Source organism: Pinus tabuliformis, chromosome 6 (assembly GCF_031772625.1).
Source record: "Pinus tabuliformis cultivar Carrire ecotype Pingquan chromosome 6, CPIR1, whole genome shotgun sequence".
Lineage (NCBI taxonomy): Eukaryota > Viridiplantae > Streptophyta > Pinopsida > Pinales > Pinaceae > Pinus > Pinus tabuliformis.
Window position 1 is genome coordinate 34,531,709 of NC_142292.1, and position 21,935 is coordinate 34,553,643.

The 21,935-nt window shown below is 38.7% G+C and overlaps 1 protein-coding gene across 1 annotated transcript; it reads right to left on the reverse strand.

The window, feature by feature from the left end:
* Positions 1-12,522: 12,522 nt before the first annotated feature.
* On the reverse strand, positions 12,523-15,587 carry LOC149257084 (pentatricopeptide repeat-containing protein At2g01510, mitochondrial-like). Its single transcript, XM_089413591.1, has 2 exons — positions 14,100-15,587; positions 12,523-13,931 (listed from the first exon to the last, which is right to left on the reverse strand). The coding sequence occupies exons 1-2, from the start codon at positions 15,169-15,171 to the stop codon at positions 13,036-13,038; spliced, it is 1,968 nt and encodes a 655-aa protein (XP_089269717.1). The 5' UTR covers positions 15,172-15,587; the 3' UTR covers positions 12,523-13,035.
* Between the last annotated feature and the right edge of the window lie 6,348 nt (positions 15,588-21,935).

Here is a 21,935-nt window from a genome sequence, read left to right on the forward strand (position 1 = left end):
GGTCTTCCTCCAATTAAGGCGATGTCATTTGTATCAATCTTACTGATCGCGTTAGTCAGAGGTCTTCCCATGTTGTGGGAAGCTTGAGAAAGTACAGCGGTAGGCAAAGGTGCAACTGGCACGGCATGTAATTCTTTCATCATTATCTTCTGTTGATGTTTCAATTTGCTCAGTTCGTAAAGGGTGATATCAGCCCTAGTCTTCTTCATGTCATCAATAATATTGTACTCCATTTCATCCGACACTATCAGTGTTTTTGATGGAGTCGTTTCATCTGCTTGGACTGGGCTAGTTTGAGTCGCTTTAGATGTTGTTTTCTTTGTCGCGACTTTATCCTTTGTGGTAGAGCTTGCGCTCTTCTGCTTAGGGGTAGTTTGGGGAGGATCAAGCTGATTTTTGCTTCGTGTGCTAACCGAAAATACTTCTTGATCTTCTTCTTGTGGGAGGATGAAATCCCGCATTCCTTGTAATTCCACAACTTCTTCGTCATCGGTCTGCCCTTCAGTGGCAATTTCCTCTTCCTCTTCCTCGAATTCAGCATTTGAAATGGCATTGGGTGGCTTTGCATCCGTTGAAGGACCTCTTTTAAAAGCCCTGTAGGGCTTTTTCGAAGAAGTTTCTACTACTTACTTTTTTATATCGACCATCTCATTGGACATGGTCTTTAGAACTTTCTGCAATCCTTCCAAATCAAAAGGATCTTTGGCTTATTTCTTCTTGGAGTCTTCCTTGAAGGTGACTTTTTTATACTTACGTTCCTCTATCACGGATCTCTTTTCTAGGGCTATTATTTGTTTCTCTACTGCTATCGCCTCTTTCATGTTATCAGCTAAGGTTGTTTTATTTGCCCTATCCACGAAGATTGCTATGTTTGATGCCAGAGCGGTAATATACCATTCACATAGTACTTCTTCGCTGGGCTAGAAAGCAGTAGGAATTTTGTTGAAAATTTTGTTGAACCGTAAATTGAAATCCTTAATAGGCTCTTTAGCTTCGGCTTTAAGATTGGATAGGTGATTGATTAATGTTTTCGTTGATCTGTCATCACCAAACTTTGTTAGGAATTGGTCCTGGAAGATTTCCCAACTTGTGATGGATCCGGAGGGTAATGAAAAGTACCATGACCCAGCTGTCCCTTGTAGTGTATAGGGAAAAATCCGAACAACAGCATCTTCATTAGTAACTCCATTGAGATTAATGGAAAGCATGAAGTTGTTTATGTGCTCTTCTGCTAGCATGCCTGCCTCGGGATTGAATTTAGGCAGTCATTTCTCAAGATGGGCCAGTATTTAACTCAAGGGTGCAAGCATTAAGACTGCCCCAGGGTTGTTCCTTGGAGATTGGGCCATTATTGAGTTGCTAACAGATGAAAGTGCAGAAGATGATCCATGTGGCTGGGAGGATGAGGATACTATGATCGTAGATGATTGAAGAGGGGTTGTGGGGGTTCCAGTGGACGGATGGACGATGATCTGGAGTGGAGGTGTGGATGGTTGACTTCGCGGTGAAATAGTCGAGATGGATGATGTAGACGAAAAAGTCCCACTGTCAGACTCTTGCGGTGATTTCCTCGCTCTTTTCTTGGTGGGAAGAGGTAATTCGGTTGGCTAGATGCCAAACTTTTCACTCTTTAGCCTGGTCATGGAATGAGCAGGGTTGTACTGCGAAGTCACGCTGCCTTGAGATTTATCAGACCTTTGAGGAGAGATGGAAAATCGCTGAAGTTTGTGAATCAGGGATTCAACTTCGGGAGGTTCAATGGTAGATTGGTCTGAAATATCAGGTTGTGTAGCAGCGGTTGATACTCGAGCGACTTCTGACTCTGGATTTAAATGTAATGGGGAAGTCGGGGGAGATGATGAGGGCGATTTACTTTCAGAATGGTATTCAGATTTTGATTTACTTGCCATTCATAGTTCAGGCCCTCCTTCTAGTGCCAAATATGTTGAAGCCCCGAAATCGGGTCGACAACAAGGGGGATACCCGCCCGGTCCGGACCTTGGTTGGAAGCTCCTTATCCGTTTGGTATAGCGGGTCCGACTGGGGATAATGGGACTAGTTTCCCAATCTATGGGTGTGTGTGTGCAGAATTGGATGTTGCTGATCTAACAGTTCCTATCTAAGCTATTCTAATCCAAACTTTAATCTAATCCTATGCTATTGTAATCTAATAAAAACAACACATCTAATCTATGCTAACCCGGGATGTAACTCTTTTATTATGCGATCTAAAGAGATTTCAAATAACAACTGGTAATAAAGATCATTCAGCGATTATAAGAAAGGAAATCAATTAAGATGAACTATTTCGCATAAAAAGTTAGGCAAAACAGTTGTGAACAGCATATTGCATAATAAGCTATTCATACGTTAAACATAAATAAATAGCTACCACCATACAAAAGTGCCAAATGATAACTCAAGCATTCATGCAATAACATATAAACAACTAAAAACTGTATATCACTTTAACATATAAGCAGAAATGGTCAAGAGATAAAAGTACCATTTATGACTAGTCCTACTCATAAGCTTCAAGCAATAATGATTTATCTCTCCTTGCTCTAACATCTACTAAGAGTACAGAAGTGCAACATCAGTAGCAGATATCAAATGCAAACATCAATAAATCTTGATCCATTCATTCACCAAAACCTCCTCTGAGGGTGCAAAAGTGCATGTTCTGAGGACAAGTTTTTTGATAAATTTCTGGACCCTTATCTAAATGCATGAGAAGGGTTTAAATACTACTAACTAAATAACTTAATTACACAGATTCAGGATACGGTTTAAATGACCGCCCTTTTTCTAAGCAATATTATTTCTCAAAATTAAATCTAATATCTAACTATTTCTGCATTTGCTCCTTAATGTTGCGAGCATTCAATATTTGCCTGGCTAGAGTCGGCTGGCTGTCTTCCGCTTTTGGTTGAGCTAAGCAAACAGAAATGGGAAGCGCTGGCACCATTTTTTCAGCGAAATAGAAGATATACTTTTGAAAATGATTCTATGGCTATGTGTATTTACTGTGTATGCTCAGTAATAATCCAAATTCCACTTGGTTAACCCTCTAATTGCCTCTGTCTTTGCTTTCTTGCGTTTCCGGGCTTGTGAATGACTGAGCAGTTAGGGACTTTGCTTTTTGAGCAATTTTCTCAGCGATGCGCGATTAGCGCTAATCGCGCATCAAAAACTGCATCCGTTCTTTGATCCGGGCCTTTCTAGTGTGTTTTTCGCCTTTAGCGCCTTTTCCTTCACCGGGTATAAGCTTCAAAATTTTGTAAACATACTGCTTTCGTGAGCTTCTAACCTTGGGCGTTAAATTGCCTGTTGATATCAGCATTGTTCAACTACTCATTCAACCATGGCTCTGACTGACAGATCTGTAATGGATAGCTCAGCAGCGCTCTGGAATTTGCGGCTCTGTTGCATGCGGTATCCGTTCATGAGGGCATTTCTTCTCTGCTTCCGAGCATTGGAGCTTTACCCTTTTCCTTAATCGCTCCCTGCACATTGCTTCATGTTGTTTCTGTTTTTCATTCCTGCAGTTCACACATAAGGAGAGAGTAATGATAATAAAAATTGACAAGAAAGCTCTGAGCTCTACGGATGTACAAAAACATGCCACCTGACGTGAACTAACTCTTCGAAAAACACAAAACTGTCTTTCATTAACACTTGGCGTATCATTCATTAATTTCCATTAAAGCGCGTATCCAATTTTTGGTTTAAGGACAACTTTTCTTGAATGTTGAGCCGGGGAAAATTTGCGATGGACAATTTCTGCGACTCGCATCGCATTATCGCAGTATCGCGTTATCGCACTTTCATCAAGATGTGTTATCGCAAGGTTGGCCGATCACGTTTTTCGCAGAATCGCAGATTGTTGTATCGCGCGATCGCAGATCGCAGTATCACGTTATCGCAAGATCGCGGATTTGTTACAATCGTTAAATGGTTATGTGATGTTTATGCGATGTTGCGATATGCAATGTCGCATATCGGCCATCGGCGATTTCTTAAGGTTTTCGAATATGAGTGTTTCTTAATGCATGCGATGTGATGGAATTCGCGTCGCACTTTCGTAGTTTATATTGTACTCACAAGGAAATGTCCTCTTTTCTTCGCGCGATGCGATGTTTTCTTAAGGAGTAGAATACATGAGTTTTAATTGAATTTTTGAATTTTTTACTAAGGGTCCCCACTTACATAGTGTTATTGCTAATACTAAATAAGGAGGGGGGGTTGTTGGTGGCCACAACACAACCCAAAATCCTCAAAGTCATTCTCCCCCTTTGTCATCAAGGGCAAAGGGTTGTGCTCCCCCTGAGTACATGCTGAAATTTCTGCCCTGCTGTGCTGACCATGCTCCCCCTAACTGTAGGCAAGATCTGCAAAAGATGTTCTTCAAGAAGAACCATGACTTATGCATCATAAAAGACCTTCCTATCACCAAAAGACTCAATACATACATCCATCACCCAACATCAGAAATTTACATATGACAACCAAGTTCATTACATGTTCATCCCAGGCATAGTGGGGAAACCAAAATAGGCCGTTACATGACCTTGACACCATAAAAGAGATACCACAAAAGAAATACATGACATAGAGACGAGATATCTAGAACAAGACTTATGAAAGTCACCAATAACTGATAGTGGCAGCATCTGTCAATCACCATTCAGATCAGCAACCAAGATTTCCTTCTGTTCTCCCTCTGCCTTTGTTCCACCTGAAATCAACAACAGCTGTGATCTAGAACCAAAAGCTTCTAAGATAATGCCAACAATGCATTATTAGAAGATTATCTACTCCCCCTGAACCTGTGCCGGATGGTCTCAGTCAAACCCATATCAAAATATCTTCAAAAGAGCCTGTCCCTACAGATATCCATCAAACCTCCATATACGCGACTGTCTCTGCACAAACCGGCGTATGTACGCGGATCCTCCTCATGAAACTCGCGTACACCCATTTTTCTCTGAAACAGACAAGCTTTAACAGCAAGATGATGCATCAACTACTCCCAGCTTCTGTTTGAGGTATTCAAATGTTTCCCTGGGCAATGGTTTGGTGAGAATATCAGCAACTTGTTCCTTAGAAGGAACATACTCTAATTTGACATTTTGTTCCAACACTTGTTCCCGGAGAATGTGATATTTGATCGGTATGTGCTTGGTCTTTGAATGCATGACTGGGTTCTTTGAAATGCTGATTGCACATGTATTATCACATAAGATGGAGATAGATGGTGTACAAGTGATTTGAAAGTCCTGCAAGGTTTGCATCATCCAAAGAAGTTGAGTGCAACAAGATGCAGCAGCCACATATTCCGCTTCAGCTGTAGATAAAGCAATCAAACTCTGTTTCTTGCTGAACCAAGATACTAATCTGGAACCCATAAAGAATGCACCACCACTTGTGCTCTTCCTGTCATCCATGCTTCCAGCCCAATCTACATCTGTATAAGCATGAAGAGTGAGATTTGTATCCCTAGGGTACCATAAGCCATAGTTTTGAGTTCCTTGAAGATACTTGAAAATTCTCCACTGCCTGAAGATGAGTTTCCTTTGGATTTGCCTGAAATCTTCCAACTATTCCCACTGCATGCATGATGTCTGGTCCGATACCTGTCAAATAAAGTAGACTTCCAATCATAGATCTATAGGTTGGTTGATGCACTGCTGTTGATTCATCATTTGCACTGAGACTGCATCCTGTAACCATGGGGGTACATACCGGTTTCGAATCTTCCATGCCATACTTCTTCAGAATCTGCTTGAGGTACTTGGTTTGAGACAAGAAGATACCGCCTTCATTTTGTTGGATTTGCAATCCAAGAAAGTATGTCAGTTCTCCAAGCAAGGACATTTCGAATTCTTTCTGCATCACCAAGGCAAAGCTTTGACTCATAGCTTCTTCATTACTTCCAAAGATAATATCATCTACATACACAACAAGTATTAGCAATTTGTCATTTTCAATTTTTATATAAAGATTGCTATTTGTTGATCATTTTGAAAAACCTTGTTGATGAAGATATTTGTCCAAACGGTAGTACCAAGCCCTTGGAGCCTGTTTAAGACCATAGAGAGCCTTTTTAGTCTGCATACAAGATTTGGATCATTCCCAAGAATGGAACCATCTGGTTGCTCAATGTACACTTCTTCTTCTAAGTCTCCATTCAGAAAGGCTGATTTCACGTCCATTTGAAATACTTTGAACTTCTGAAAGCTTGAGAGAGCAAGGAACATTCGGATGGCCTCAAGTCTAGTAACGGGGGCAAAAGTTTTTTCAAAGTCTATTCCTTCTTGTTGAGCATACCCTTTACACACAAGTTTGGCCTTGTTTCTGATTACTTCTCCATTTTCATTCAACTTATTTTTAAAGATCCATTTTGTCCCTATGACATTCTTATCTTTTGGTCTAGGAACCAACTACCAAGTGTTGTTTTTTTCGATCTTCTCAAGTTCTTCATCCATTGCCTTGACCCAGCGTTCATCTTTGCATGCCTCTTTTACAAATTGTGGCTCAGTGGAGGAGAGCAATGCCAAATAGCTTGAGGCTTCTACAATTGTTCTTCTTGTTTGTACACCTACCTCTTTTTGCCCCAAAATCTAAGATTCTGGATGATTCTTCTGAACGTACCTGGATGGAATCTTCTCTTCTATCCTTATATGTTCCTCTGGTGCCTCTTGAGGTTCTTCTTCATCATCAGTCTGATTTGGAGAGTAGTCTTCATCCTCTTCGATATTTTCATAATTTACTTGCCTAGGAATGTATCCTTTTTCATCAACCACTACATCAATGCTGTCAACAATTCTTCCAAGTCTTTTATTGTAACACTAATATGCTTTGCTGTGGGGAGAATAACCAAGGAGAATGTATTCATCTGCTCTAGGTTCAAGTTTGCCAAGCTGTTCATCATTATTCTTAATATAGCATTTGCTTCCAAAAATCTTGAAATGCTTTACCGAAGGAGTCTCACCATACTAGAGCTCATGAGGAGTTTGAGTGTTGTTCACTCGGACATTTGTTTTGTTGAGAATAACAACGGCAGCAAATGCAGCTTCACCCAGAAGGTTGCGGGAGTTCCAGATTCATCAAGCATAGCACGAGCCATTTGTTGGACCGTTCTGTTCATCCTTTCCACCACTCCATTTTGCTAAGGAGTCCTAGTTGTAGAGAATTCCCTTCTTATTCCATGTTCTTCACAGAAATCGAAAAATTCATTTGAGGTAAATTCCCCACCTCTGTCGGACCTAAGGCACTTAATTTTGTGATCTGATTCGTTTTCAGCCAAGGCTTTGAAGGATTTGAATTTTTTGAATGCTTCGTCTTTGTGCTTCATAAGTCCTAACCAAACCATCTTGGAGAAGTCGTCAATGAATAATATAAAGTATTCTTCTCCTCGAGGTGACCTTGTCCTAAATGGACCACATACATCTGTATGGACTAGCTCAAGAGGCCTGCTAGTTGATCCTTCCTTCTCAGGGAAGTTAGTTCTGGTTTGCTTACCAAACTGACATGATTTGCATATTGTGTTGTCTGGAATTTTGATATCTGGAAGACCACGAACTGCCTGGTATTTGCATGCTTTCCTTATTTGTGAAAAGCTTAGATGCCCCAACCTCCGGTGCCATAACCAGTGTTCATCATCCTTGCTCAAATAGCATTGTTGTTGTCCTTCTTCAAATATGTATAAATTATTTGGAGTTCTTCTACCTTTGATCACTGTTTTTCCTGTATCAAGATCACGAACACTACATCCATTTGATCGAAATATTACCTTGGTTCCTTGATCGCACATCTGACTGGCACTCAATAGATTATGCTTCAAGCCATCAACATACAAAACATTTCCAGGTTTGACTTTTTCTTTCAACTGAGCAGTGCCTTTTCCTTTTATGGCTGCAGGGATATCGTTTCCAAAAGAAACTTTCTTTCCCTTTTCTAAAGCAGTATATGATTCAAGTTTTTATTTATCACTTGTCATATGCTTCGAACATCCACTGTCGATGTACCATAGATTTTCCTGTCCCTCTGCATAAAACCTATCCCACATCTTTCTGATTGTGGTTCCTTTATTCTCCATGTTCTGATGCTTGAGGCTTGTTCCTTTGTCTGCCGATACTGCCTCCTGCATTCAAAATCTTCATGACCGAAGTTAATACAAATAGAACATTCAATTTCATTTTCAAGGGCCGAAAAGTTGTTATAGGTCATTTTTGCAATCCCAGTCATACTTCTTTGTTTTTGAGCTTCTCTAGTCATGATTGTCTTATAGGCAACACATTGAGCTGCTTTGTGACCAAAGTTATGGCAAGAGAAACATTGGCCATTGAAGAAACTTCTGCGATTATCAAATCTACCAGCCAAATGATTGTAATTTCTATTGTCATCCATTCTTGAAGCAAATTGAGAAGTTTTTACCTGTGGCTGATTGTAGCTTTTGTTCACCCTTAAGATGGATTGCCCCTGGTTTACCTAGTAGTCTTTGTTTGTTCTTGATGTAATTCGTCCCTGCTTTACCTGGTGATATCCATTGGGCTTTTGCTCATTCCTCCTTGCTGCATCAAGATAACTCTTTGAGGTGGATGCTTGAGATGTTTCTCCATTATAACCCAGACCTGTCTTGATTAGTGGAGAACGTTGTACATTGATAATCTCATCCAAAGTTTCAGATCTTTAACAAATTTAAGATTAAGAGCCTTTGTTTTCTCAATTTCTTTTCTAAGGCCAACAATTTCACATTCTAACTTCTCAAGGGATTTTTCTTTTTCATCAAGTTGGAATTGCAGAGTATCAATGATCATATCTTTTTCTTCTAAACATGTTTTGAGTCAAGAAATCTCTTCATAAAAACCATCTGCATCTATAGCGTCCATGTAATCATCATTTTCAAAGGCCATTAAAAGTTTATAATCACTACCTCGTTCATCTTCGTCACTATTTGATAGGCCATCACTGTGTTCATGAGTGTAGTAACTTTTCTTAGTTGCATTTTGTTTCTTGTTCCATCTAACAGGTTCCTTCCCTTTGTCAATCTTATCCTTATGAGGACACTTGGCAGCATAGTGACCGACTCTTCCACAAGCAAAGCATTTGAAAGGTAACTTACCTCGGAATCATCCAGTACCCCGTTGAAGATTTCTGACAAAATTTGATTCTTCTTCTTCTTCTGACACGTGTCCTAACTCATAGTGCTCTCCTTTGCCTGAAGCCTTGAAGGCAGCTTCTCTCCTGTCTGATGGACCTCCTTTCCTCATTTCATAAGCAGTTAGAATTCCGTGCAGCTGTGACATTTTAAGGTTTTGTAGATTCTCCTTTTCTTCTATTGCAGAAACTTTAGATTCAAACCTAGGGGACAAAGATCTTAGAACTTTTTCAACCACAACAGCCTCTTTTATTTCTTCACCCAAATTTTTCATACAATTAACAATCTCATCTACACGAAGAAAATAGTTAGCCACACTTTCATCATTGTACATTCTGAAATTTTCATACTGAATTCTGAAGGTTTGAAGTTTTACTCGTTTTACCTGATCATCTCCTTCATAGCTCAGAACAATCTTGTCCCATATTTCTTTAGCGGATTTATACTGCATAACCTTAACAAATTCTGATTGTGATAGGCATCCTAATAGAGTATTGACTGTTTTTGCATTTGTTTCATATTTCCTCTTCTCAACCGGATCTGTAGGAGTTGCTGATGGAAAAGTATACCTTGTTTCTATGATATCCCAGACTTCTGTACCAAGAGATTGAAGATAGGCAGTAACTCTTACCTTCCAATATACGAAGTTTTTCGCATCAAAAATCGGTGGCCTAATTGATGCTTCCCTCTCGTAGTTGCTCATGATGAAAGATCTTCCTTTAAGCAATCAAGCTTCTTCTGAAGGACCTGCTCTGATACCAATTGTTGGAAATAATACTGAGAGGGGGGGGTGAATCAGTATTATCTAGTCAAATATTCCCTTTTTCAAATTCAGATAATATACACTACTTCAGTTAATTAGACCCGCGTATATACACAACTATGTTGAAAGAAAACTGCGTATACAATGCAAACTTATAATTTACTTTATCTATTAGATGTTGATTGTTAATCTTAGTTTCAGAATCAAATAACCAGTGAGTAGGAACAGTAAAACAGAACAGAATACAATCACACACAAGAACACAAGATATAAGGTGGAAACCCAATGTGGGTGAAAACCACCTGCTGCAATTCGTCTCTATCTTCTTTTAATTAGAAATTTCTTTTTACAATGTACTGGTGCAGTCCTTTCCCAGTACGCAGGGTGCAACCTGCAGAGAGCTACAACCCTCTCTCGTTCTCCAGCTTCTCCTGGAAGGGAGCTACAACTCCCTTAGCTCGTGCACTAGCCAAGATACTAGTACGTAGGTGTTGGCCTACAAAAGGCTACAACCTTCTCTTTCTTCCAAGGAGCACATTTCATAAATTTTCAGACTGGATCCACAGATAACGTCAATCAAACATCAAGAATTTCTGCATCAACCAATCACCTCTTCACCAATCAAAACTGAATCAAAATAAACACTTCTCTGACGATTGTACCCAGATCACAGTAACAGTAACCACACACCAAATCTAAACCCAAAACACTGCAGCAATAAACAGAAGAGCAAGATCACAACTCAAAATATATATGCTACTTTAATAGCCCGAAACCTGCGTGCATACGCTTCTGTGTATGGAACAACCTACGTATACGATGTTTGCCTTCACTGAACCAGCGTATATACGCGCTTTCGCTTCACTGAACCTGCATACAGATCTATAAAGGATAATTCGCTCTTTCAGATATTGAAACTCAAATTAACCCAAATTATCAGTTTTATAGATCAAGCAAGCGCCACATATAACAGATCAAAATCATACAAAGATACTATCATTCAAGCTTAAAGATTATGATCCATCAATAGAACTTATCTTTCTCTTTGCGCTAAGGTTCCTCCTTCATTCAGATCCAGATCTGCACCATAACCCAATTACTAGTATTCCAGATCTAACACTTTATCAGATATTCAACAATAATTCCGATTATACTTTGCCAAATGATCTCCTTCCTCTTTTATAGTCTTAGGCCTTCCACAATACCACGGTCCAAAACCATAATAAACCAATACCACGGACCCAATACTTGGGATCAACACTTCTGACGAGGTACCATGGTCCAAAACCATAGGTTCAAATACCAAGGACTAACTACCACGGACCAAAGGTAAGTTTTCCAACATATACGCGCTTTTCCTTGCATGAAAGTGCGTGTATACGCATACGCGCCTTTGAAATGTCTAACTCGCGTGTATACGCGACTTCGTCTAGATGAACCTGCGTATATGTATTTTCCTTCATTCTGAAAACCTGAACTGAGATCTGTTAAAGAGAGTTGCCATCAAGGACAACACCTGTGCCATAATGCCAACAGACAATACATCATATTATAACTAGGTGATATCAAGAACATGTTTGACATGCAAGTTGCCATCAAGGACAACATATTAGCCATAATGCCAACAGAAATACTAGGCTACAACCATTGTTGGTCCCATAGACGAACCCATGGTCAATGTTTAGCGCTAACATTTATTATGAAGTGAAAATCTTATCATGGTTTGGCGTATGATAGGGCTACTGGGGGACCATCACTTCAACAATATGGTGAATATAACAAGCAATGCATGAGCGTGTCAAGTGTTTTTAAAAGTTAAAACTTTAAAACCTTCCAATGCAAGCCCCCTTGTGATAAAGGAGCACAAATTGTTGTCCAAGCTAGCAATTTATGAACTCTCCGTTATTGCTTCTTGGACCCCTAAAGAGAATATGAAAAGGTTTCCACCAATCTCATACAAAGTGACTTAGATGCATGCAAAACCGAGAAAATGTAATTAGGAATCTATGGGAATCTAATTCAAGGTTGAGGTAAACATAGTGACCTTCCCTGTAAGATTGAGAAATCTAGCCAAGTCAGCCTCAATTGTCTTTTGCATTTTCTAAGAATGGGTACCAATGTTTTCCCTAAGGAGCCCTTATGCTAAGATGTATCCTAAGATACGGATTAGTGCTATGGTTATTTAATGCTCAACCTTGAAAGATGCTTTCAAAACCAATTGGGTAGAAGAGGATCTTTGTAAGTAAAAAAGACTCATAGATTCACTAAAGTTAACTTTGGCACCTGATGCAGAACGACTTCATGCATTATTTTCATTATCGTCTAGAGAAACAATATTCTATAAAAGAATGTTTAGAATAGAATTATTAGCCTTTACGACAGAGAATTGGTGTAAGTATCCTGAATAACCAAACGCAAAAAATGAAGAAAATAATTATCATTATAAATTACCTTGATGACCACAGAGATGTTGAAATGGCTTGCATTAATTTTAGGTTGAATTTCTTTAGACGACAATGATATTGTTAATAAGCAAAGGCATCCATCATAGTTTAAATTTCATCAAAATAATATATAGCCCCCGTGAAAAATTACACTTTCAAGGAACTCTAAATCAGTACCTAATCCCTACCAATGTAATTTTAATAAAAGAAAAGGCGGCATTATAGGCCAGTATCTTTATGCTCTCAAGCTAAAATTTCATTGATGGAAGAAAGGGTTACAAGGCTTCAAAGTTAATGCTTTCAGATATAAATTAAAATCATCGGAATTTGGGTTACTTTACACTAAACCTAGTGTACAAAAATTAAGAAAAGGCCACATCATGAAAGCTACCATTCTCTAACCTCTTTGCCCAGAGATTTGTGGCCATCCTACCCAATGGGTTCACTGCATATGGTGATATCTCCATCATAGGCATGTATATCGATCAACAAACTGCTAGGCTGAAGTCTTTGTGTCATTGGCGGGTAACACCATCTCAGGTTGTAACAGTTTTGACAAGTCAGCAACCAGTTGATAAATGGCCCCTCCTATGTTGTGGCTGTGTTTTATGGTTCAAGCCTCTAGCTATCCTGTAAGCCTGTGTTATGACTTCTTTTCCTTCTTATTACCAATAATCCCCACATGAACAGTTACCATCCTTGAAATGATGGAAACGGTTTAGATCCCTCACAATAATTTCTCGTGCAACAATCTTCGAGATGAACTTGATGGCAGAGTGGCAATCACCACATACTCGAAGATTTTTAATAACCCGAATAGTTGTGCCAGGAGATGTGTTTAGGAGTCCAAATGCAATTGCTAGTTTCTCGCTATGGTGAAAAAGAGACTGTTCCTTTTGCTCCTCCTCCAGGTCTTTCAGAACAAATCTTGTGTCCGGTACATAACCTGCTGCTTTTATTTTTCTAGACAAATCCTCCAGTGTAGCATAAATTTTCTCCATTTGTGGATGTGACTTGTCTCCCACAAGGAAAGCATATACATGTTTATTTACCTCAATCCAACTGTACCCAGCCTTCTTTTTTACACATCTTTCCTTCATCATTTTCCGCACCCTTTCAATATCATCCCACCTGCCAGCTGCGGCATACATGTTTGACAGTAGCACATAGTGTCCAGTATGATTTGGATCCAACTCAAAAAGGTGTTCTGCCACTTTCTCCCCTAGCTCTATATTGTTGTGGCTTCTACAAGCAGCGAGCAAACATCCCCACACAGTAGCATTAGGTTTTTCTGGCATTTTACTTATGAAGTCTTGTGCATCATTCAGGCGCCCAGCCCGACCAAGAAGATCAACTATACAGCTATAGTGCTCCATGGCCGGTGTAATATTATAATCTTGACTCATGCACTTGAAGTATTGTAGACCTTCGTCCGCCATGCCTGCATGGCAGCAAGCCGACAAAATGCCAATAAATGTGACATGATCTGGATTGGTTATCGAGTGTTTCATTTGTTCAAACAGTTTGACAGCCTCCTTGCCACAACCATTTATGGCATATCCTGCAATCATTGCATTCAATGAGACTCTGTTTCGTTCAGGCATTTTGTCAAACACGTGGCGTGCACTTTCTATACTACCACATTTTGAATACATGTCTACAAGAGCACTCCCTACAAAGACATCAGACAGATATGTACTTCCGGATAATTCTTCATGGATCTCCTTACCCTGTTCCAGAGCCGCCAAGTTAGCACATGCTGAAAGAACACTTGCATAAGTATTGGAGTTTGGCCTCACTCCTGCCAGTTTCATTTGTTCAAAAAGCTTCAGGGCCTCTTGACTGCGTCCATTCTGTGTAAATCCTGCAATCATTGCTGTCCAGGAGATCACATTCCGTTGCGGCATTTCCTGAAAGAGATTCCACGCTTCATCGATATGCCCATTCCGCACATATCCCACAACCATAGATGTCCAGGAGACCACACTCCGCTCTGGCATCATTTGAAAGAGCTTCAGTGCCTCATCCACATTCCCATTATGCGCATATCCTGCCAGCATTGCATTCCAGGAAACTACATTTCGTTGAGGAATTTTGTCAAACACATTACGCGCATTCTCAGTGCTGCCACATTTCCCATACATGTCCACAAGAGCATTCCCCACATAAACATCGGACTCAAATCCACTTCTAATTATATCTTCATGGACCTCCCTTCCCTGTCCCAGATCTGCCAACTCGGCGCATGCGGAGAGAACAGTAGGAAAAGTGAACTGATTGGGCTGGATGCCTGATTCCTTCATGAGGTGATACAATGCCAAGGCCTCCTGAGCAAGGCCCTGCCTGGCATAAGCTGCAATTATTACAGTCCATGTGACCACGTTACGCCGAGGCATCTGATCTAAAACTCTACGAGCATCCACCAGACTCCCACACTTGGCGTACATGGTCACAAGCCTGTTCACAAACGATATGTCCTGGCAGTTAAATGCAGTTTGGATGATGTGGGCATGGACTAATTTTCCCTCTGGAAGGGCATTGCAGTTAAGGCAGGCCTGGACGACGGAATCATAAGTAGAGGAAGGTGGGCAGTAATCCATGAGATGCAGGATCTGCAGCCCTTCCTTCAATCGTCCCAGTTTACACAGTGTATTCACATGGTCATGAGAGTTAGTGCCTGCATTGCCCAGGGTTCTGGGAGTATTATTGGTAGCCTGAGAGTGAAGCAGTGTTCCCAAAATCAATACCATTCTCTTCTGCTGAGGTTGAATGCACGATGATGGTTTTTGGGCAATTGCCATTGAGATTTGACAGTCATAGTTCTACTCAGTGTAAGACGGTCAGGAAGGAATTAAGACTAATAAGACGAAATTTTACTTCAAACCTGTCAATTTCCAGTGCCTGCCCGAAGAAGACAATTTGAAACACCCTGCAAGGCTTCTGGGCATTTGTCTTTCCAATCCTGTCCATCGGTGTAAGATTTTGGTAGTTCCATGGGTTTTCACATCATCTCTGTATACAATCACTTAAATCAATTATGTAATTCGAAAGAGTTATGCAGCACCATGAATTATGTAAATTGGCAAAAGAGAATAGCAACCACAATTAATTAAGAATAAAACTTCAGAACAATGAATTACACAGCGAGGCCGCAACTAGTATTCAGGCTTAACCATGAAGCTTATTAAACAAATTCACGGGCTATACTCCAAGTTATATTTCTTGTTAGTAAAATAATGGTCATTTGGATGAGCAACATTTATAAGACAAATTATAAAGAAGTTAATAAATAATTTAGTATTAAAGCTTTAACTTGACACCCGATGTATGATATGTTATAGTTCGAAATTATTCACAAATTTTAAATTAATGTGGTTATTTGATATTTAGTTAATTTTAATTTATACATTTAAATATTTTATGGTAATTATTTTTTAAATCTTAGTTTTATTAGGTGTCAAGTAAAATAAGATATTAATTATATTTAAATAGAGAGTATTGTTATTTTATCGAAAAAATAAAATGAAATTGAAAATATAATAGGTTTCTAATGTTTAATAAATAGAGTGAAAAATGTATATATTTTATTGCTTTTTTATAATTTATAAAGAGGATAATACTAGTAATATATTTATCATATTTATTTGGTGAAAAATATATTTATTTAACAACTCCATATAAATTATTGATATATTTTTATGTCAACTTTATTAAATGTATTTATATTAACCATAAAAAATATATTTATTTAACAACTCCATATAAATTATTGACATATTTTTATGTCAATTTTATTAAATGCATTTATATTAACAATAACAATGTCTTGCACATGAATTTTAAAAATATCTAAATAACAATATTTTGAGTTTATTAATACTCCAAAGAACATGTTGGGTAAGGGAGTGGAATCTTCTTGAGACAATAACCTTTTTATGCTTGTGCAACTCTATAATGATGATAAAATATTAAGAACTAAAACATGACATCTAATAACCCATAAACCCCTAATATATTGCCCAAGGAGGTGGATAACAAATCCATGGCATAACTCCATTTCTTCCGTTTACATTAAAAACACATTTTCCCATTAATAGCATAAAACCCCATAATCCTCCATAATCATGCTATCTCTATAAATATCATTAATATTGAGTAAAGACCCATCAATGTATTGGTGCACAATTAGCCACTAACACAAACAGTGATACTCAATTATAACTACAATATGACTAGCTAATGATATCATTGTCATATCTTAGATTGGCTTACCCATGTTTAGTCTCTAGTATTCTATTTTCCATTCTTTTATTTTAACTCTTCATTTGCCTCTTTGCCTCTTTGCCTCTTCATTTGCCTCTTTGTGCTTTATCTTTAAGTGTCCTCTTCTTCCTGGTGAAATTTTTCATCTTCCTTTCATCACATCTTTTTCTATCACATTTTCTTTCCATGTTCAATTACATAACTTCTTCATAGATGCTCTTCTGTCAACTTCTCCTTATGAGAGGTCACGGGTGCAAATCCCAACTTATTCGTATCCATGGAAGGGGCATATATGGGAACCTAAACATTAATCAACCCTATGTCATGTGAGTACAAGACCAACCTAGTTGTTGATTCCTCTAGTCACATGCAAAAAAAATACTAATCTTCTCGTTATAAGAAATACATTGCACATCCTAGTGTTAACTGGTTATCTTCTACATATTATCCCTCTTGGGAAGTTTTGGTATTTTGCTTCAAAAATTGAAGTATTGTCCTTATTTGACACATACTACCTCTTCACTAAGTACTACTTATACTCATTGGTTTACATCATAAAGGTCTTATCTTCCAGAACTTAATTGATCTCCTTCAACTTCCTCCTCAGTGTGTGTTTCCTCTAATCTACCTCCACACTTTCTTTTTCAACCTTATTGCTTGTGATAGTCTCTCCTTTTGTGTACTCATTTATGTGGGCGAAATTGAATATAGAGAATTACCTCCACACTTTACTTTTCAACGTTATTGTTAGTGATAGTCTATCCTTTTGTGTACTCATTTAAGTGGTGACATTGATTATAGAGAATATATCATACTCCTAGAACAAGTTGGCCATTGATGTGGACTAGTGAAGGAAATCAATGGACAACTTAATGTTGAGATTTGGTAGCTTGGGAGGTACTCCAAGCCCCAGGGTTTAGGATTTGGAGTTTGGAGTGCCACAAAAGTGCTTTATGGACTTGGAAACCAAGGCGTGGGCTTTGTACCCAAGCTGGTAGGTGTGGAACTGTTGAGAAATCTATAGGGCAATGATTAGAGGTATTTCTCTTTACTTGATAACTGCTTGTGATGTCTTTTTACTTATTAGTTTTGTTACTTATTATTATGTGTGTGTATCATCAAACAACTACCAAAACAAGAAGAATAAGGACACGGAATATAGGTTGCAAGCCAAGGCCAAAACCTCTCCACTTAGAGGAAAACACACAAATCTCTTCTCTTCCTTATATATTCTTCAATTGACGAATTCCAAGACCTTAAGACTGAAACCAATACCCTCCAATACCAAGACCAACCTCTTCTGATTATGTGCTAACCTTGATCTAGTCAAACCCAGTCAAATTTCTTACAGTAGCACTTCTTCGACCTCCAACTACAGAATTTCAGCCTCCACTGCAGATCTAAAAATTTTGGCCCCCTAGTAGTTGTTGCTACCACACGTGTGAGCCTCAATTTGCCTTTTGAACCTTCCGTTGACCTTCACTTTCCTTTCTCTGACTTCTGGAGCTTAAGGATGACCCTAGGTAACCTTCGCTTGACCTTCTTGCCTTATTTTCTCCAAGATCAAACTTGTAGATAGAAACCCTAGATCTGCTACAGAAAATTGAGTCCTCCTTAGCATGTGTGAGAGAGAAATATCCCAAACAAAAGTCTCCATCATCAGCTTCCTTCTCTGCTACCTTCTTCTTCCTTCTTCTTCGCTAGAATGAGTGATGAATGAATGTCTCTCAAGGAGGTCGAGTTTCCTCCTATATATAGGCTCTTCAAGGTGAATGTGGCTCTTTCTTTTAGGCCGACTTGCTAGCTACTAGACCAATTTGGTCTTGGAGGGTATTTTGACTCTTTTAATGACAAAAATAATTTTCTTTACAAGTCACAATGTGCCCAAGGGGGTCTTCAACTTATGAAAATGACTCTTTTTACTTCTTGACCTAGAACAAACCCTAGAAACACTCAATGGGTGGTTGACCTATAAAATAAAATACCTTGAGCATGAAACCCATGCTCCAAAAACAATAATAATAATTTTCTTTCATTTTACAATTTACAAGAATCAAAAGTACATTTCATATTTGTGAAGACCGGACCTAGTTACACATTTTTCAACACTCCCTCTTAACTAGGGAGGTATTCATAAAAGGTACATGGACATTCTCAATCTGAAGAGATCTCATAAGAAGAGTCAGATTGGTAACCCATTTGTTTAGCATCATACCAACCAACATTTTCACATAGCAAGGCCTTGACTAACAAATCTATCTCTCCACAAGCTCAGAGCATAATGTTGGTGAGACCAATGATTTATAGACACCGTCATCATCGTGTCTGAAGGTACATACTCCACTCGGGTGTTCACAGAGTATGAACTTCTTTGAAATATTCTTATCTTGCATAATCAGTCCTCTAAGAATATCAGTCCACGACTACTGTCATCTTGGATTCCCTACCTCATCCTCAGAGAGTATCGAATGCCAAATGCTTACCCAATCCTCCAGTTTGTCTTCCCAAGTGAAGACAAGAATGATGTGCCTATCTCTCCCTCTCAAATAGGGAGGATACATCAAACAAACCAAGCTTGCCTCTCAAATACACAAGCTTCTTATTAGGAAGAGATTTTGTCAATATGTCAGCTACCTGCTCATTGGTGGAGATATATTGTCGCTGCAACACACCATCTTGTACTAGCTTCTGAATGTAGTGATACTTGTTGTTGAGATGCTTTGTCTTTCCATGAAACATTGTGTCTTCAGACAATCTTATAAAACTGGTGTTATCATAATGTATCATTGTAGGGTCCATTGGTCCTTCAAATAGGTCAGATAGAAACTTCCTCAACCAGAATGCTTCTCTGCTTGCTTCACGGGTTGCAATATACTCTGCCTCAGCACTACTTCAAGCAATTGTATCTTGCTTCTAGATCATCCATGAGATCATGGAGGATCCCAAACTGGAACATCCTCCTGTAGTGCTCCTTCCATCTTGATCACTGCCTCCCCAGTCAAAATCTGTATATCCAATCAGGTGGAAATCATTCCTCCTATCATACTTGAAGCAGTAGTGGATGGTTCCTCACAGATATCTTAGAATATGTTGTGTTGTGATCCAATGATCATGCTTCAGCTCCACTTAGAATTGACTGAGAACATTTATTGCAAATCATATGTTTATTCAAGTATTCACTAAGTACATCAATTATCCTATCAATTGTCTATACTTGGAAGGATCCACGGGGCTCGATTCATAGCTTCTTAGTCTTTTCAAATTTGTGATCATTGGGGTTGTCATTGGTTTGCAATCCATCATATCAAACCTCTTTAACATCTTGATCACATACTTTCCTTGACCTAGATAGATCTCATCAGGTCCTTGCCAGACTTCTAATGAACGCTAGTATTGCACTAAGGATGTTGCAACTCCCAAGGGCTTCTCAACTTTAATTATCAAAGTGATAGTGTTATATGCACAGTAGGTTAGGTTCTACTCATGCCGCTCTTATTCATGAAATCATATCAAGGCATTCATATACCATTCCTCCAACTAATTATAGTGAAGGCCTCTTATAAAAACATAAATGAACATGATTCTACTACCAAGGTGAAAATTATAATCATCAAATGTAAATGCTAATTGAAATTTCATAAGGGAAAATAGGTTAATTTAGTGGCAGAAATAAATCATACTCCTCTTCTTACCATTCATCAAATGTAAATGCTAATTGAAATTTCATAAGGAAAAAAACTAATATATTTTCAGAAATAACTCATGCTACTCTACTTGCACAGTTGATTCAAACAAATAACCTACCTTGTATGCATCATTTATCTACTCACACTTGCTGAAATTGAGAAATCACATATTTAACATGCATATGAAAAAAAATGATAAATCTAACTCCATTTTGCTATTTGATGGTTGCAGTAATGGAAGGGTGAGGTTGGAGTGGTCCTAAGGTCTTACCTAATCATCAAATCATAGTGTGGGGGCTATTATTAAACTTAACTAGGACAAAGTACAAGTTTGGAGCAAAACTAGTTGAAGAAATCAAAGCTACAGGGATGCTACAGGAGGTGCTACAAGAGGGCTTGTATTGCTACAAGAGGGGGTCTGAGAGCTTTTTAAGGATGGAAGTGGTGTCTTAGAGGTGGATAGAGGTGGATGAAGGTATAAGGTGATGAATGAAGTGTGTGGGAGCCCCTTATCCAAGCCTAGTACCCCTCGAAGGTCTATCTTGCACCAAATTTGATGCCCATGGTGTCCTTCATTTTCCTTAATAGAGTGAATTTAGAGACATAATTTGGAGGCAAGGTGAGGTACCTAAGAGGAAGATGGAAAGGTGTGGGTAGATGTGGAAAGGTGTGCCCGCCCCCACAGATCATCAGGTTCCATGTAGCTAGCCAAATACATGTATCAACTGATCAATAATGCAGTGAGACAAATTATTATGGAAAAGATGAGTTGAATTTGATTAAGATATATTCTATCCCACAACACTACTCTAATCACTCAAGATAATGACACTAACTCCTAAATTTCAGTTAATAAGCAGGAAAATTGAAATCTATCATTTTCCAAGAAATCATAAAAAAATATTTTTAAGTTGTTATCGTAGATATTTCCAAACACTCTTCCCATAAGAGAGGTGATAGGCAAGTCTACAATTACAAGTTTTTATGATATAATATATACTGAAACAAGAGAAGGATTGCAATGCTTTAAAACAAGAACAAGAAGGAAATACAAGAGAGGGACTAAAGCCTCTGGGTTGGACCCAAACCTAAGGGTTTCAGCCCTCTAAAGCTAACTCAGATGCAGATGGTAAACTTCTCATTAACATAAAATAATAGTCTCATACATCATATGAAAGTTAATAATAACAATTCCAAGCACTAGGCTCTCAGTGACTACTCCTATCTGCAACAAAAAATTGAATCCTAATGAGCCTTTCAATAGGTTTACTTATACAAAAATGCTTGAGATGTGACTTCCTTGAAAGGAGGAATGCTCCCCTCCAAAATCTCGAGATTTATGGATCTGCTTCCCTTTGTCCTTGTCATTCACTTGGAGTTCCTCAGATGCTAGTGAATTCGAGCTATTGGAGAGGATTTTGTGATCTCAAGCCAAGTTAGGGAGTTAATGAGGTGGAAAACCTCCCTATATTTTCTCTAGGTGTCTCCATCAAGCCCATGCATGGTAAATATCTCCAAAAATGCTTCTTTGACCTACATATTAATCACATTAGGCCATACAATATGAAAAACACCTTTTAGTCTTCCTACTAAACATATTATGGCTAAAAATTCGA

Coding starts and splice junctions, on each gene's coding strand:
- LOC149257084 (XM_089413591.1), bottom strand. CDS start 15,171: ATGGCAATTGCCCAAAAACCATCATCGTGCATTCAACCTCAGCAGAAG. Junction 13,932..14,099: donor CTTGGCGGCTCTGGAACAGG/GTAAGGAGATCC, acceptor CAATGATTGCAG/GATATGCCATAAATGGTTGT.